Raw genomic sequence first — 16,119 nt, 5'->3', positions numbered from 1 at the left:
TGCCTGGGTGTTTTTTGTCCCAGCCAAGCCCTGGTCTCATGGCAGAGAAGCCACATGCAGCAGTTACAGGCTCGCTCCAGCAGCACCTACTGCTGTCTTTATCAGACCCACACAGCACTTCCTCACATCAACCTGCCCCTTCGCCTTAGCCTCCCTCTTCCCTTTCTCTGCAGCACACTGCTGCTGTCTCTCTCACACACACACCCATTAATACGCATGCACACACACACACACACACACACACACACACACACACACACACACACACACACATGTATGCATGCACACGCACACGCACACGCGCACGCGTGCACACACACACACACACACACACACACACACACACACACACACACACACACACACACACACACACACACACACACACAGAGTTTCTCGTGGATCTCCACACCCCAGGCCACTATCAGTATACTGGATGCCATTGCCACAGACTCCAGCATTCAGTAGGCCAGTGGAGAATACATTGTAAGGATAAATACATTATTTGTCTGGTGTACATATCACATGTCCATCTATGGTAGTGCAAAGGGGATTGCATGAAAGCTTTTGTTGTATTGCGAAAGATCTTAAAACATGACAATCTTATCTCCATCAAAGCGATTGGGCCACTTCTCTTGTGCACAAATGCGGACTCCATATTTCATCATATAAACGGGCGGCTACCAGGTATAACGTTTAGTGGACAAACATTTTAGCTGAAACGCCTGTGCTGCTCCTGAGAATCTAAGTTCAAAGAAACCGCTGATGAAATGTTCAGTGACGTTCATAAAAGACGTTTTCAGCATTGTGAACGGTCAACTGCATAATGAGACTAAGTCGTGCACTGTACATAGTATCCTGAAATAACATTATCCTATAGAACAGTGTTTCTCAACTGGTGGGTCGCGACCCAAAAGTGGGTCGCGGAGGGGTCATGGGTGGGTCGCGGAGCCTTGGTGTAAAAAAAAACGTAATTCTAAAAAAAAAAAAATCCAACTTTTCCTGCAACAATTTACAACTTTTATGTTGATAGGCTAGTGAACTCCGTGTCATCTGTCGTCATAGATACAATCTGAATGTTTATGCGAGATAGATAGCATGCAACCAGTCATTCGAGTCTTGGTTACATTTTGAGAATTGCATTGAATTGACTTGAACGCTAAAAAAATTGGATTCGTGACCGAATGAGAGTGGAAAATGGTGGGTCCCAAGACTGTTCCAGTTGAGAACCACTGTTATAGAAGATCAGGTGTTACTTGGGCTCTCTCCAATAGTCCACAAACAAGGCAAGAAAGTAAAGTTAGTAAATACAGCACATCAGTGTTTTTCAACACTGGCGTCGGGACCCCATTTGGGGTCGCCTGTAATTCAAATGGGGTCACCTGAAATGTCTGAAAGTGTGTGAAAAAAAGAATAATGATACATATTACTAATTTTAACTATTCAATATTCTCTTTGAAACACCATTTACAACCTTAGACTGCCATAAATATATATAGGTTTAATACCATTAAGTTATGCAGCTCAGTCATGTTTTAATTTTTATTGGGAAAAAATGTGTATGGGGTCCCCAGAAATTTGGGATGTCAAAATGGGGTCCCATGCCAAAAGAGGTTGGCAAACACTGCAGTACATGTACAATTGCATGGAAAAAGTACCACATATGGTTGTCTATTTGAAAATCTTGATGTTAAAATCTTTCAAGTTCATTAAATGTGAGGGAATTGGTGAATCATGTGAAAACAAAAAATGAAGTTAGTAATAATGAAATACTTCCATCCAAAACGTCCGTATATCTTCTTGACCCCTGATTTGCCCTTTAAGTTTCTTTACGTGCATACCCTTCCAGCTAAACGGGTCATTTCGAAATAGCTTTGTGGTAAAATTGTGAAAACCTATTGTTACATTGCAAAACCTGTGGGTAGCCCGCAGTTTTACTTTGAATTTTAGATTGTTGATCCAGACCTATTGTTCCATTGAGGTATAAAATAAGAATGTAGAATGTTTTACATACAGTAACTAAGACATTTTTGTGGAGCAAATATAATTCTATAGAGCCTAATTACATTAAAATGAAAGTAGTAAACATACAGGATATTATAGCTATGTGCAATTCCTTCACAGGACACATATATTCTGAAAATAAAACTTAATTAGTTTTAATGTTTAATTGCCTTTGGAACATATCATGCTTTACTACATTAACTAAAGTTGTCTATTCCTCAAAGGAGAAAAATAAAAACTTCTTGTGCTTGACCGTCTTATTCAGTGTGCGAACCTGCTCTCACCTTGAATTCCTCAAAGGCTGAAAACTTGGGAAATTGAAATATACAGACATCAGTATCCTTTATGTTCATGTATTATGTTTTATGTATTATGTTTCATGTAACCAGCGGATTCTAAAAGAGAATTGTCATGCAGTGGCTGGAAGAAATTACACAATGTGATTGTAAAAGTCAGGCTTTTGTTCCAGATTTCAGCATCATAGCCTTACAGAACAACCTCACATCCATGTTTTTTGTTTTAACCATGCAGGCTTGCAGGCAGCATGATGCGCTGACCTCTGATGTCATTGAATTAGGGGTGGATGGTAACACAGGCAGACCAGCAGAGGAAGGGCAGGGGAAAGCCCCACTGGGATTGGTTGCACTGTGGTGCTTCCCAGAAGAGGTGACCAAAATAATTATCTTGGTTGGCTGTAGGAGGATGTTAAAAAATATCTGTTTATGGGATCATACACAAAGCTGAATGGGACGGCGGAGCAGGCTACCACCACCGTGGTCAAGTTTGCAAACATAACTGGAATAGATCATCTTAATTCGCTGTACTGTAGTGCTTGGCTGTATTAGATAGCCTCGTCTGTCAGTGATATCGGACAATAACAATATGTTAATAAAAAAAATCCACCAGGCCCCAAGCGAATATCCTCTTACGGTGTTGCGTCTGTTGTGCTGTGGTAGTTGTGTGGGAGTAATAAGGGGTCGAATGGTCTCACCACTATTGTCATATCTACTATGTCATTGCTTAGGAGTTTTAGCCCAAGCCGTTGTACTGTACTACTACTAGAGTCAGAATCAGCCATCTTTTCTCTAACCTCAGCCAGAGGCGACCAGAAATAGAGGAGCGCAGTGCTGTGTGTGACCACAACATCAGCACAATATATGGATGCATCTTACTGTAAGCCCTAAAATACACTGACAGGCCTCATCACTGGTGTCTTGGCAACTTCACAGTGTCGGCTCTGTAAATCACACAAAGTAGGCCTATAGTGATGATATACCCCATGATGCTCTGCATGAACAACAAGCAACAACAAAAAAGACTTAAAGGGACACTGTGTGAGATTTTTAGTTGTTTATTTCCAGAATTCATGCTACCCATTCACTAATGTTACCTTTTTCATGAATATTTACCACCACCATGAAATTCTAAGTATTCATTAAGACTGGAGAAATTGCACTTTTCATACATCCATGGTCGGCCGTTTTGAATGTCCTAAAATAGCCATTTTTAGCTGCAAAAATGACTGTAATTGGACCACACTAGTTAATATTTGTTTATTATGTAGTAAACTTTCATGTAAAGATCAAACTTGACAATAGGGAGCCTAGTTTCAATGAGCAGCATAGTTGCAGTACCTTTTTTGACCATTTCCTGCACAGTGTCCCTTTAAGCTAGTGTGTAAGTGGTACTAGACTACTGCTACGTGCATTCGTGAGTAGTTTTTCTTTTGACAGAGGGTTACAATTACATTTCATCCTATGAGCCCAACTGCGTAGCATTGTTCATCCTTTTCGACATTCAAGAACGTTAGTCTACATTTGCCTGGAGTGTAGTAGGCTAGCTATTTAGATGGCCAGCTGTCTGGTGGAAATAATGGGCATTGGGCAAGTCGCCTGTCTTCAATTTGAACTATTTCAATGGCATACCTACCAGAACTGGATCTCAAATAAGTTCTAGTCTGGTTCTAAGCACTGACTTCTATAGTATAATAGAAGTCTGTGGTTCTAAGTAAACACGGAAGCACGACGCTACTTTGTATCGATTTCATTGTTGAAGAATTCCAGCGCCTCTGATGAGGTTACAATGTATTCTCAATGGGTTACAATAAAGCCCTTGGTATTGCATTTCCTGACTAGTTTGTGAGAGATCCGCAGGTTACTAAAACGTTATTTTTCTTATTTTCCCTCCCCAAAAAAGAAATAAGAACACGTTCTCCGATAACATTCCTGCCACTTTTTTGGAATTTGCCCCTAAACCAAACCACCATGGACACGTATTTCCGTTTCCCCTCAAGTGGGAAGTGAGTGGAACACGAATAGACCAATGAAATCAATGTGCAAGTTTACCTGACTGAGCCTACAGTAGCGGGTCTGTGAATATGGAGAGCTCAATTTTGGTAAGGGGACACGTATAACTCATTATGTGCCACTACCCTGTGAGATATGGCAACGTTTCTTTGTTTCGGAGAAATTGGTTCGCTCACTCGAATGGCTTGGGTCTGTAAAAATGGTGAAGGGTTATCACGGTCGAATGACAACACGACAACACCGAGTTGAGTTGAGGAACATGCTAACTGTCACAGCCTTTGATGGGGTTCTTAAAAGTTCTGGACTTGTTCAAAATGGACAATCACAAAGCACTATGCGGTCGCCTGATATAGTTAAAGTGGTTTGCTTTAGTTACGTTTGTTTACGGGATTGTGTACAGTCCATTAAATTATGTGAGCAGTGATGGTGATGGGGCTATTAGCTACCTCCATTGACAATGGTAGTCAGTCAGCTGTATTTTGTCCACTGTGTTAACAAAGTTTGCTCAGACCATCTTGTATGTGTGTAACTCAGATTTTCTGAACTTTGTGTTCTCAGGAACCATCTTTGCTGACAGTGAAAGCTGTCCTAATCATTGACAACGATGGAGAGAGACTGTATGCCAAGGTGAGGCCCAAAAGCGTACACTTACTAAAGTAGCTCACCCTTCATATGGTGGATGCAATCAACGTTATGGCAACACATTATTTCCTGGTCTAAAATGATGGCCCACACATTATATTGTAGTGAAAGCCCAATTGGGAAACTCCAACTCCCTTTGTTATTGTGACACAGCATTCTACAGCACACAAATGCACACAGCGCACAACGAAATTGCATTTATGCCTCACCCATGCAATGGCCCCCAATTGCGCCCGAAAAGGAGCAGTGCGGCGGAACGGGACCACGCTCAGGGTACCTCAGTCATGGAGAAGGCTGGGGGAGAGCCCTGGTTAATTACTCCACCCACCAACCTGGTGGGTTGGTAGTCGAACCGGCCACCAAGTCTGACGTCCTAACCACTTACCCATGATTGCCCTAAAAATTAAGCAGTGGCTTTGTGGCCAGGCCATGCCCTCCTAGTGATGCAACACCTTCGGCGCTGCTTCCAGTCATGCAAAGAGCAATGTAAATATTGTTTCTGATCTCCTGAAAAATTGGGAACTCCTCCCACTTTGTCAGGAAGCAAACAAATAGTAGCAAACCAAGGGAGGCAGGTCAACCATGCCGTTTGGGAAATGTAAATTGTATGTTCTTGGTCAGACCAAGTCTCGAAGAGATTTGAAAGTCGATAATCAGGCTAGTGGCTTAGATATTTCTGTCCATCTTGTTTTCCAAGCATTCAACCCCACCTTTATTAGATCAAGCAGATCTCATTGTGATCACGAAAATATTTGCGTTGTTGCAACCGAGCCTAAATTCTTACATTACTGCACACCACAAGTGGAGCCTTACCTACTGGCAGAACAGGTCAACACCCTAAGAAACTGTGTACATGAACAGTACAGTATATCACGAAAGTGAATACACCCCTCACAGTTTTGCAGATTTTTGAGTATATCTTTTCATAGGAAAGCATTACAGAAATGTAACTTTGACACAATGATTAGTGACCTTTTAACAACATATTTAACCGCTTAAATTTCTTGTTCACTCAGAAGGAAAAAAAATACAGCCATTAATGTTTGAACATGTACTCACAAAAGTGAGTACACCCCTGATTAAAATCCGGTAGAGAAGGGGCTATGTTGGCTCGAATCGTCTCGAAATGAAACGAAATGAAAAGGGATGACAAGGGAGGTCATCAGTGTGCGTTTCAACCTTTCTTTGCATTGAACTTTTACATTTTGAGTCTGCATCTGGCTTAAATAGATTGGTGTGAGATTTGAATGCAATCCTATGGAGAATATCATGATCTGCTTCAGTAGTCACAGTGCATGTTGACATGCATGTTTCTTTTAGGTGTATTTCAGATTGCCAATGTTGACAGCATTCATGCATCCTCAAACCATGTCAGTCCCACTACCATGCTTGGCTTATGAGAGGATACACCTTTTTTGTAAAACTCACTTGTTTACCACCACACATGCTTGACACCATCTAAAGCAAATTTGTTTATCTTGGTCTCTTCAGATCACACAACATGGTTCCAGTGATCCATATCCTTGGTCTGTTCATCTCTCTTGAGACCAAAATAAAAAAATGATGGTTAGATGGTGTCAAGCATGTGTGGTGGTAAACAAGCGAGTTTTACAAAAGTTTATCCTCTCAATAGCCAAGCATGGTAGTGGGACTGACATGGTTTGGGGATGCCTAAATGCTGTCAACATTGGCAATCTGAAATACACCTAAAAGAAACATACATGTCAACATGCACTGTGACTACTGAAGCAGATCATGATGTTCTCCATAGGATTGCATTCAAATCTCACACCAATCTATTTAAGCCAGATGCAGACTCAAAATGTAAAAGTTCAATGCAAAGAAAGGTTGAAACGCACACTGATGACCTCCCTTGTCATCCCTTTTCATTTCGTTTCATTTCGAGACGATTCGAGCCAACATAGCCCCTTCTCTACCGGATTTTAATCTGGGGTGTACTCACTTTTGTGAGTACATGTTCAAACATTAATTGCTGTATTTTGTTTCTTTCTGAGTGAACAAGAAATTTAAGCGGTTAAATATGTTGTTAAAAGGTCACTAATCATTGTGTCAAAGTTACATTTCTGTAATGCTTTCCTATGAAAAGATATACTCAAACATCTGCAAAACTGTGAGGGGTGTATTCACTTTCGTGATATACTGTATATGGATATTTTTGAAAACACATTGGTTTTGGCCTCTCATTTACACATGAGCAGAGTTTTAGAAAGCATTTTTCAAATATGTCATTCAGAGGGGTAAAACGCACCTGTCGCAATTGAGTTTTTATTTTTATCGACATGTTGTGTCATCTTTTCGGGATTAAGGATATATGGATAGCTTTCGTGTTTTACATTGCATTTACTGCATGTGCATGTCATGTTGTCATTCTTAAATTTTACTTTTTACTTAATTTTAGAGTTTTTCTTTTTTCTTTTTTTTAGTATTATGATGACACATACCCTTCAGTGAAGGAGCAGAAGGCCTTTGAGAAGAACGTCTACACCAAAACACATCGTACAGACAGTGAGCACGCCTTTGGTTTTCTTTCTTTCTTTCTTTCTTTCTTTCTTTCTTTCTTTCTTTCTTTCTTTCTTTCTTTCTTTCTTTCTCTTTCCCTCAAGAAATAAACTCGGATATTGATTTCATATGCAATATTCAAGTTGTATACAAAAATGTAGCACTGGTTAAAAAGAGTTCAGGGAATCTGTAGGCATGCCCAGTTGCCCAATGTCAATGAGTGTATCTCAAAGTCAAGGATCCTAGCCTTGCTAGGATGTGAAAGGCCCAGTGATTGGATATTCTTTGGTGAACTTTGGAGTATCCAATCAATGGGCGTTTCACGTCCTAGCAAGGCCAGGATCCTTGACTTTGAGATAGACCCAATGTCTACTGGTGGTGGTGAAGCTGGCCTTTCAATGGATGTGTTTCAGGGCTTGACACTGGCACATGCCAACCGGCCAAATGCTGGTAAAACTTGGCTGTGGCTAGTAATACTTTCAGTGTCACTAGCCAATTTGGCTGGCAGCTTAATCTTTGGTATGACATACGCATAATAGTAGCCTATATTCTGTTGTTTGCCTCTTGTGTATCAATTGTTTGTATTTAAGTTCAAGAAAAAGCTCTGTAACTCTAAAGTTTCTATACTTCCATGTAGAAAGCTTTACACTCATCTTGCTTTAGCACCTCATCTTCTGAGGTAAGACGTACACTATCAGGATAAATCAAAACAAAAACAATTTAAAATGTGTGGCCAGTGGAATACCTGAATGGCTAGTGACTCGTGAAAACTACTACTAGCCACAGTGGCCGGTGGGTGAAAAAGTTAATGTCAAGCCCTGATGTGTTTTCATGTGTTTAACAGGTGAGATCGCTTTTCTGGAGGGCCTCACTGTGGTGTACAAAAGTAATATTGATTTGTACTTCTATGTAATTGGAAGTTCGCATGAAAATGAGGTAAGCGTACAAACCTGTAATCCGTAAAAATATCTATCCAATTTTTGGTTTGCTTTGTACCGTAAGTAAGCACACCTGTCTTTCAGTTATTCCTCTCACATTTTAATTTTAATCAAATTATTCGTCCACAGCTGATGCTGATGGCAGTTCTGAACTGCCTGTTTGACTCCCTCAGTCAGATGTTGAGGTGAGTAAAAGGCCGTAGCATTCATAGCAGCCTGAGTAAAGATCTGCCGTGATGAAGCATTTCTCAGAGAGCAGTTGCCTTGTGTATCTCCATACTTATTTTTATACACTCATTCATTCATTCATTCATTCATTCATTCATTCATTCATTCATTCGTCCCTTCATTCATTCATTCATTCATCCATCCCTCCATCTATCCATCCATCCATCCATCCAGCACTTTCACTTACATGCATTCACACACACGCTCACACACTGACGCGCACACACACTCACACTTTCCAACACAACACTCTGTGAAGTGTCCTTGGGTGTTTTGAAAGGCGCTATATAAAACGAAAGTATTATTATTATTATCTATCTCTCTCCATTTCTCTGGTCTACGCCGGCAGGAAGAACGTAGAGAAGAGAGCAGTGCTGGAGAACATGGAAGGTCTGCTGCTGGCCGTAGATGAAATCGTTGATGGCGGGTGAGTGGACCTTCAAAGTAGAGCTCAGCTACTGTAGGAGCAGACTGCCGCTGTGTTATTCCATAAATACTTTCAGAGTGCTAGTCCAAATTGCAGACAAAAATTAAAGGACCACTTCAGTCAATTTCAATATGCTGTTATATTGCTCTCTCTACCCTTGACTTGTCAGTACCTGGTGATGGCACATTTTTCAGCCCAGCCCTTTCCGAGATCTGACCTATTCTAATGGGGGCAGCTTTTGTTTACATTTAAAAAAAATCTCAACATAGGCCTACTGTTTGCTAATTGTCTGCTGATGTTGCATAACCTTTTTGATGTTTTTGAGAATAAATTAAAATGTTTTTTTTGAAATGTAAACAAACACTTGACCCCATAACAATGACCAGGATCTCGGGGAAAAAAAAAAAAAAAATCTCAGGTACTGACAAGTCCAGAGTAGTGTGAGCATTACAACTGCATGTTGAAATTGGCAGAACTGCTCCTTTAAGTGGAACAGAAGAGGCAGCAGCTTGCATGTTCCCTTTTTTCATTCACTACGCATTTCGATGGGTAGTAGGCACACTGAAGAAAGTACCTGCCGAAATGTGTCTACAATACAAAAAAGGAAACTGCAAGGTGCTGCGTCTCATTATCGGTGGAACAGCAACTGTTGACGTTCCTATGTGATGACACTGTAAAAGAAAACATTAACCTTTATAACATGCCATGATTCACGTGCATCATGCAATCCAATTGCACAAAGCTGTCAGGTCAATCACAATTGTAACCGCTGATTGTGACCAGTGACAAGTTCAGGGTTATGTGTGATAGTTTTGTCATTGCTTGGTTTATGTGTGTGTGTGTGTGTGTGTGTGTGTGTGTGTGTGTGTGTGTGTGTGTGTGTGTGTGTGTGTGTGTGTGTGTGTGTGTGTGTGTGTGTGTGTGTGTGTGTGTGTGTGTGTGTGTGTGTGTGTGTGTGTGTGTGTGTGTGTTTTAGGGTGATTCTGGAGAGTGATCCACAGCAGGTGGTGAGCAGGGTGGCGTTGAGGGTACGTCTTTTCTCTCCGGCCTTTAATATTCTTTCTCCCTCTTACCAGTTGATATTACTACACCTTCACTTATCTGGTTAAATTGAATAAAATAGAATTAATTTGTAGTCATTGTACGTACATGATGTGAAGAGATTTATTGTCTTAACTCAGTATAAGCAATCATACCACAATATGAATGAAATATGACGTATGAAATAATCTTTCCGTTCTTTTTCAGGGTGACGATGTACCCCTCACTGAACAGACAGTCACTCAGGTGAGAATTCCTCACACTCACACACAGTCTGGGGTATCACTTCACTAGACTATTTTATCTGGGCTTTGGCCTGGGGTAAATTCACTTCAGCCTGGGTAGCTGAACCAGAATCAATTTGATACCCCTGGTCTAGACTGTAGACATTTCACACTTTGCTCACAATAACAAAACCTTGGCTGCAATAGTTTTTACACCCGTGCAATTAGCCATAGAAATCCGTGTCTAAACGAGGTGCTTGTGTTTGAGTTATCTTATCCCGTCCGTTGATGACAACTTCTTCAAGCGCAATGCCGAAAAGTTCACAAAAGCATAAAATGGTGCAGTGCAAATGATACGTTGGTGGGTGGAAAATATGGTACGGGTTGCTGTTTGCTTTTGTTACAGCGGTTTGTTTCACATTGTTGTGACTCTCCTCCCCGGTCGAGTTTTTAGGAATGACCACCTCTCACCGTAAATCCTCTCCCAGTAGCTTCTTCCCTCTTTCCCTCTCCACCCCCCCCCCTCTCTCTCTCCCTCCATCCCTCTTTGCCTCTCCTCCCTTCGGCCCTCTCTCCCTCCCTCCATCTCTCTGCCCCTCCCTCTCACTTCCAATCATGTAGTTTGTGTTCCCGTCATGCCACAACTGTGCGAAAGGAGACAAACTGTCTCACGGAAATGAGTAGTTTACACTCCGGCGGTGTGAAGCCTAAAGAACACGCCAGGCTGGTGTCGCGCTGGGTGGTGACCAGCCTTGCAGCTCATGCATGCGACGATCTCACTCTAGTCTTCTCATTATCGCGCTTTTTGGAAAGATACAATTGGAGCTTGGCCCAGACACGGTACGATTGTGATAAGTGGAGAAGCAATTTACACCGGTTAGATTACTAGACATGTCTTATCTTCCTGTGGTGAATTACAGGAGTTACTGTGAAGGGTGCTGCAGAGCGTAGGTACCCCTCTGATTAAGTCTTAAGCTCCCCCCAATGACAGAAATGTTCAGATAAGGGTAATAAATGTTGAATGTTAATGGTACACAATATGCAAAATTAGACTGTTATTCCACACATCATTTGAACATTTCGGTGTGCGGTCTGAGCAGTGTTGTATATGTAATATTGCCTTTTTAAATCAACTCTAGTTTATTTCCTCCGTCTCAAAGCACCTGTTTAATAAAGATCTTTCAAACACAATATGTTGTACATGCAAGCCAAGAGGCCCCAGAGTGGCCATGACAATTATATATATATATATATATATTTTTTTTTGCATGCATGTATGTTACAAACCACCAGTATATCTGAATGAGCAGTGTTGTCTGTGTAATGTTGCCTGGTAGTTAGCAATCAAGTCCGCTTTATTTCTTTGGTTTCAAAGCACCATTGGAACAATAATCTTTTAAACATATACTCTTACCCTCAAGCAAAGAGGCTCCTTAGGGTGTACTTGTGGAGCAAGTCTCATACACTGTTGAATGTTTTCCACATGCATGATATGGAAATGGGCGAATGGGGAAAAGACCATAATCTGAATTGTACACATTGGTACACATCATGGGCCATCTAGGCAGTATATCTCAGTGAGCAGGGCCTTGTGTGTAGCGTTGCCCAACTTGATGTCAACTCTGTTTCCTTGCTTTTTCTAAGCACTTCTTCGCTCTTCACTATGGCGCAATAATGTGGTCCCAAGTATATAATATGAATTCTATACAATGGCACACTTCTTTAAAAGGGTCTTGTGACACCCAGTATATCTTCATTTAGGCACCGGCTGCTTTGTTGCGCTGCCTGGCGCGGTGGCAGCGGTGCCGCTTCCAGGCATCAACTGCCACATCGCGTGGAGTAGGGTGGTACACAGTGGCAGTATTCAAGGAATAGGAGTTAATTACAGCCCACACTTGCCTGCCCCCATTTCATCATATCGTCCATGCCTACAATTATATTTTATTTTACGCAACTTCTGAGAAGCAGTACTTTTTTTTTTTTTTAAAGAACGTCCTGAGTGAGATGTGAGTTTCATGTTGGAGACTCGTCCCTGGAGAGCAGTCAGACACAAAGTGTGTGTGTGTGTGTGTGTGTGTGTGTGTGTGTGTGTGTGTGTGTGTGTGTGTGTGTGTGTGTGTGTGTGTGTGTGTGTGTGTGTGTGTGTGCACGCACATCTGAGTCTGCGATGACAATATAGCATGTTACACTGCATGCATTGCGAGTTCTGTAGGCTTGGCACATGCTACCTGTTGGGAATGGGTCGCTCCTATATGCAATGGGAGCATTCCTCCTTAATGACACTGGCTAAAGGAGGCCTGCACACCTTGACTGGTTAAACTTGCAGGTGTGAATATTTCAAAAGATATTATTTTTCAAAAGTAAGAGCTGAGGCTTGTTAAACAGCACCACTGGGCACTGGGACTGCTAAGTACTGTACAAGCAGTTAGACCGTCATCAGAGTTGCTTCTACGTACTGAGGGTTTGTTCATTGCAATTATGCCCTTTTAAAATTATTTTTGTTGAAAAGCTCCTGTATTGCACGAAATGTGGATATTGTTGGCTTAGTCAGTGCATACTCCCTGTGCCTGACCTGCATTGTGTATTATTCGGCAGGTTAATTGGTTGAACCTGGCCCTGTGGCGTCCATTGGGTTGAAGGGCCTGGTCTGGCCCAGTGGTGGCTAGTCGTTACCGTGCCATGCCGTGATTGGTTAATTACGCCTGCATGTCTGGCAGCGGTGCTGCCGTGGCGACTGACGAGGCCGGCACACAGGAGCTGATTAATGTGCTCGTTTAGAGGAGGCCGCTGACAGAGTACCCAGACTCCTCCCACTCTCCTCTCCTCTCCTCTCCCTTGCTCACTCGCTCACTCTGGCTCACTCCTTCTCTGCCTCACTCCCTCCCTCCCTCCTTCCCTCCCACGTTGTCTGATTAATGCGAGCACCCCCCCTCCACACACACACACACACACACACACACACACACACGCATACACATTTCAACCCCTCCATCCTACCTGCCAACCCCATCCTTCCACCCACATTCAACCACCAATCCTCCACCCCCTACTACACCTTTCCAGCACCCCCATCCCACTTTGCGAACGCCTCATTCCACATTCCACCCTACCTACCTGCCAGCACCCCCCACCCCCCAACTCTCCTACTTCCATTCCACCCCACACCCTTACCTTTATTCCATCCCCACCCTACCCAGCCAATTCTCTCATCTTCCTCCTCCTCCCTCCTCTCCACATCTTCCCCCTCCACACCCCACCCCACACTCTACCCCTCCACCACCACCAGTCTACATTCTAGTCAGCCACCCCCTCCCCTCCCCCCACCCCCATTCTACTGCTTTATGGTTATGGTTGCCTTTGCTTCAGCAAATTAAGATGATTAATTGTTGCCCTCTCGTGCGGTTCCTCGCTTCTGACAGTTAGGTGATGGTCACATGTCACCCGTTTTCTCACAGTGTGCTGATGGACAGGTCCAATTTCTGCTGCTTTAGCACCTGCTGCTGATGTGTAGTCCGACAGAAATGCTTTCATGTGGCATTTTTTCCCCACAAATGCTGAAACGTACTGTAGGCTGTTCTCTTGGCGCATGAGACCTACTCCTTATACAGATTTGTCTCCTAACTTCAAAATATGTTTTTTATATATATATATATATATGAACATCATTGTTTTTTCAAGCATTGTGGCTCACATGCGTTTATCTAGAAAGTGTATTGGTTTATAATTCCTTTTTCCAGTATATGTTGAATGACAACATGCTATTCATCACTAATCTAGCTATGAATATGAAACTGTGTGTTTGCATGCAGATGCGTACACTACATACACGTGTGTGTCCCTCCCCAGGTGTTTAATGCTGTGTTTAATGTGTGGTTTTTAGGTTCTGCAGTCAGCCAAAGAGCAGATCAAGTGGTCTCTGCTGCGATAGGCTGGACAGGACAGGCCAGGCAGATGGACATCAGGTTGAAGAAGGGGAAACATCTGTACACTTTCACTGCACACATCACACCGTTCATTCACTGCTGTTTCTCTTCTGTGCTGCTTCAATCGGGCGCGCTGAAACTCAGGAAGGTAGTTCTTTCTTGCTGTCATTGGGTACGCGTCCACCAAAAGTCATCTGATTGAGTAGAGAAGACCGTACTCACCATGTTCAGGTTGCTTAGACGTGTTTCGGCCTGAAATGCATCTGTGTAACCAGGACATGGTGCATTCAACTTTTTACTAAAGAGAATGAGCACGAGAGTGCCCTCTTCTCTACTCTATCTCGTCTTTGATATCCAGGGAACATTTACAGCACTGAATGAGAATAGCAATGGGGATCGTATATTTTCTACATAAACACACCATAATGCCTTACATTTCCTTTTGGAACTTCAATCAGTCATTCCTATTGAGTTGAGAGTGTGAAAGAGTGTTCAGTGTTTCCCACAGAAATTTTGGAAACTATGGGGGCAGCCGGGGTTTATTTTGTCCGGGGGGGGGGGGGGGGGGGGGGGGGTCTTCTCACACAGGCCTTTTTTTTTGGGGGGGGGGGGGGTGTATTCTTGCAGCGTAAATGCAAAACGGCAAAACAACAGTATGACATTGGCGCATGGAGAAACTGTAGGCCTGGGCCTATATTTCAGCCATTTATATTTTGAGAAATAAGGCTACATAAGATTTTACCCATGACTTGTATAATAGTAGTACATTGTCATTGTCAAAAAATGCAGTACAGTGAATAATTTCTGTTTACAACACAGTTTCATTCGTCCTTCATGCAGGGGTCTGGGAAACAATAATAAAACAAAATAGGAGCAGAGATAAGAATTTAAGAGCACTGTGAAATTGTTAACGCATAGACAAAAAGGGTCTTAGAGGGTAGGCTATGTCTTTTCCCCCACACATATCTGTAGGCGTACACATTCTACATGAGGGGTGCTGGTCACAGGGCCAGTTTTTTCCAAATTCTTCCCATTAAAAGGGCTGAACAACATATTACACATTTATGTCTATATTCACATTCATTACACATTAATTTCTATATGCAGCCCGATGTCTCCTCTGCTGTGTCAATGAAGGTCTGTCACCAAACTCATTACAACAGTAAAACAAAGCCTAGGGAGTGTTAGTAAACTCATCCCAACTGTCCCTTCTCTGAAGGTTTTTTTATATTGCTCCCAAACCCAAGTAAACTACAACAACTTGACTAGGCTTTTGATCCCTGTCTTTCAAGCACTTGTGGTTCTCTCTATAGCAGGGGTGCCCAACCTTTTTTAAACCAAAATCTACTTTTGAAGTTGATGGTCTGCCGTGATCTACCAAGTCAAATTCAAGGATGTCAGTATGAAAATTTAAGACCACCATTTATTAATCACCATTATTATGAACAAAATGTTTTCAGTAGGCTACTATGGCCGTATCTTTTCAGTGTGTTTTTAAAGTGTGTTGAATAGCCTATCTTTACAAAGCAATGCAGCACTGATAGTATGCAGAGATAATTTCAGTCATACACAAGTCATAAACAACTGAAACAATTTCAAAATGATAAACATTTGGTATATAAAAGGCACATAGGCCCTATTTCTAAAATATGATGAAGCATTATCATGCCTTCAGTGGTATAGGCTACAAATTAAAAAGGGCTCAGAAATTCACCATTTGTTATGGGTAAATAGTAGGCTACTATGAGAGAGAGAGCGAGAGAGAGAGAGAGCGAGAGAGAGAGCGAGAGAGAGAGAGAGAGAGAGAGAGAGAGAGAGAGAGAGACAGAGAGAGACAGAGAGAGCAATGAGAGAACTCATTGGATT

The 16,119-nt window shown here is 42.2% G+C and overlaps 1 protein-coding gene across 1 annotated transcript; it reads left to right on the top strand.

Moving 5' to 3' along the window:
• Nucleotides 1–4,285: 4,285 nt before the first annotated feature.
• Nucleotides 4,286–14,740, top strand: copz1 (COPI coat complex subunit zeta 1). Its single transcript, XM_063209599.1, has 9 exons — nt 4,286–4,399; nt 4,869–4,937; nt 7,397–7,478; nt 8,317–8,408; nt 8,540–8,595; nt 8,988–9,065; nt 10,042–10,093; nt 10,314–10,352; nt 14,211–14,740. Exons 1-9 carry the CDS (start codon nt 4,382–4,384, stop codon nt 14,256–14,258), a joined length of 534 nt encoding a protein of 177 aa, XP_063065669.1. The 5' UTR covers nt 4,286–4,381; the 3' UTR covers nt 14,259–14,740.
• The last annotated feature ends 1,379 nt before the right edge of the window (nt 14,741–16,119 follow it).

Source organism: Engraulis encrasicolus, chromosome 10 (assembly GCF_034702125.1).
Source record: "Engraulis encrasicolus isolate BLACKSEA-1 chromosome 10, IST_EnEncr_1.0, whole genome shotgun sequence".
In the NCBI taxonomy this organism is placed as follows: domain Eukaryota; kingdom Metazoa; phylum Chordata; class Actinopteri; order Clupeiformes; family Engraulidae; genus Engraulis; species Engraulis encrasicolus.
This window is presented reverse-complemented; position numbering and strand designations above follow the sequence as displayed.

Excerpts from the sequence above, each read along its gene's own strand:
- copz1 (XM_063209599.1), top strand. Across the intron at positions 8,409-8,539 it reads GAAGTTCGCATGAAAATGAG|CTGATGCTGATGGCAGTTCT; the intron begins GTAAGCGTACAA and ends ATTCGTCCACAG. Across the intron at positions 9,066-10,041 it reads GATGAAATCGTTGATGGCGG|GGTGATTCTGGAGAGTGATC; the intron begins GTGAGTGGACCT and ends TGTGTGTTTTAG.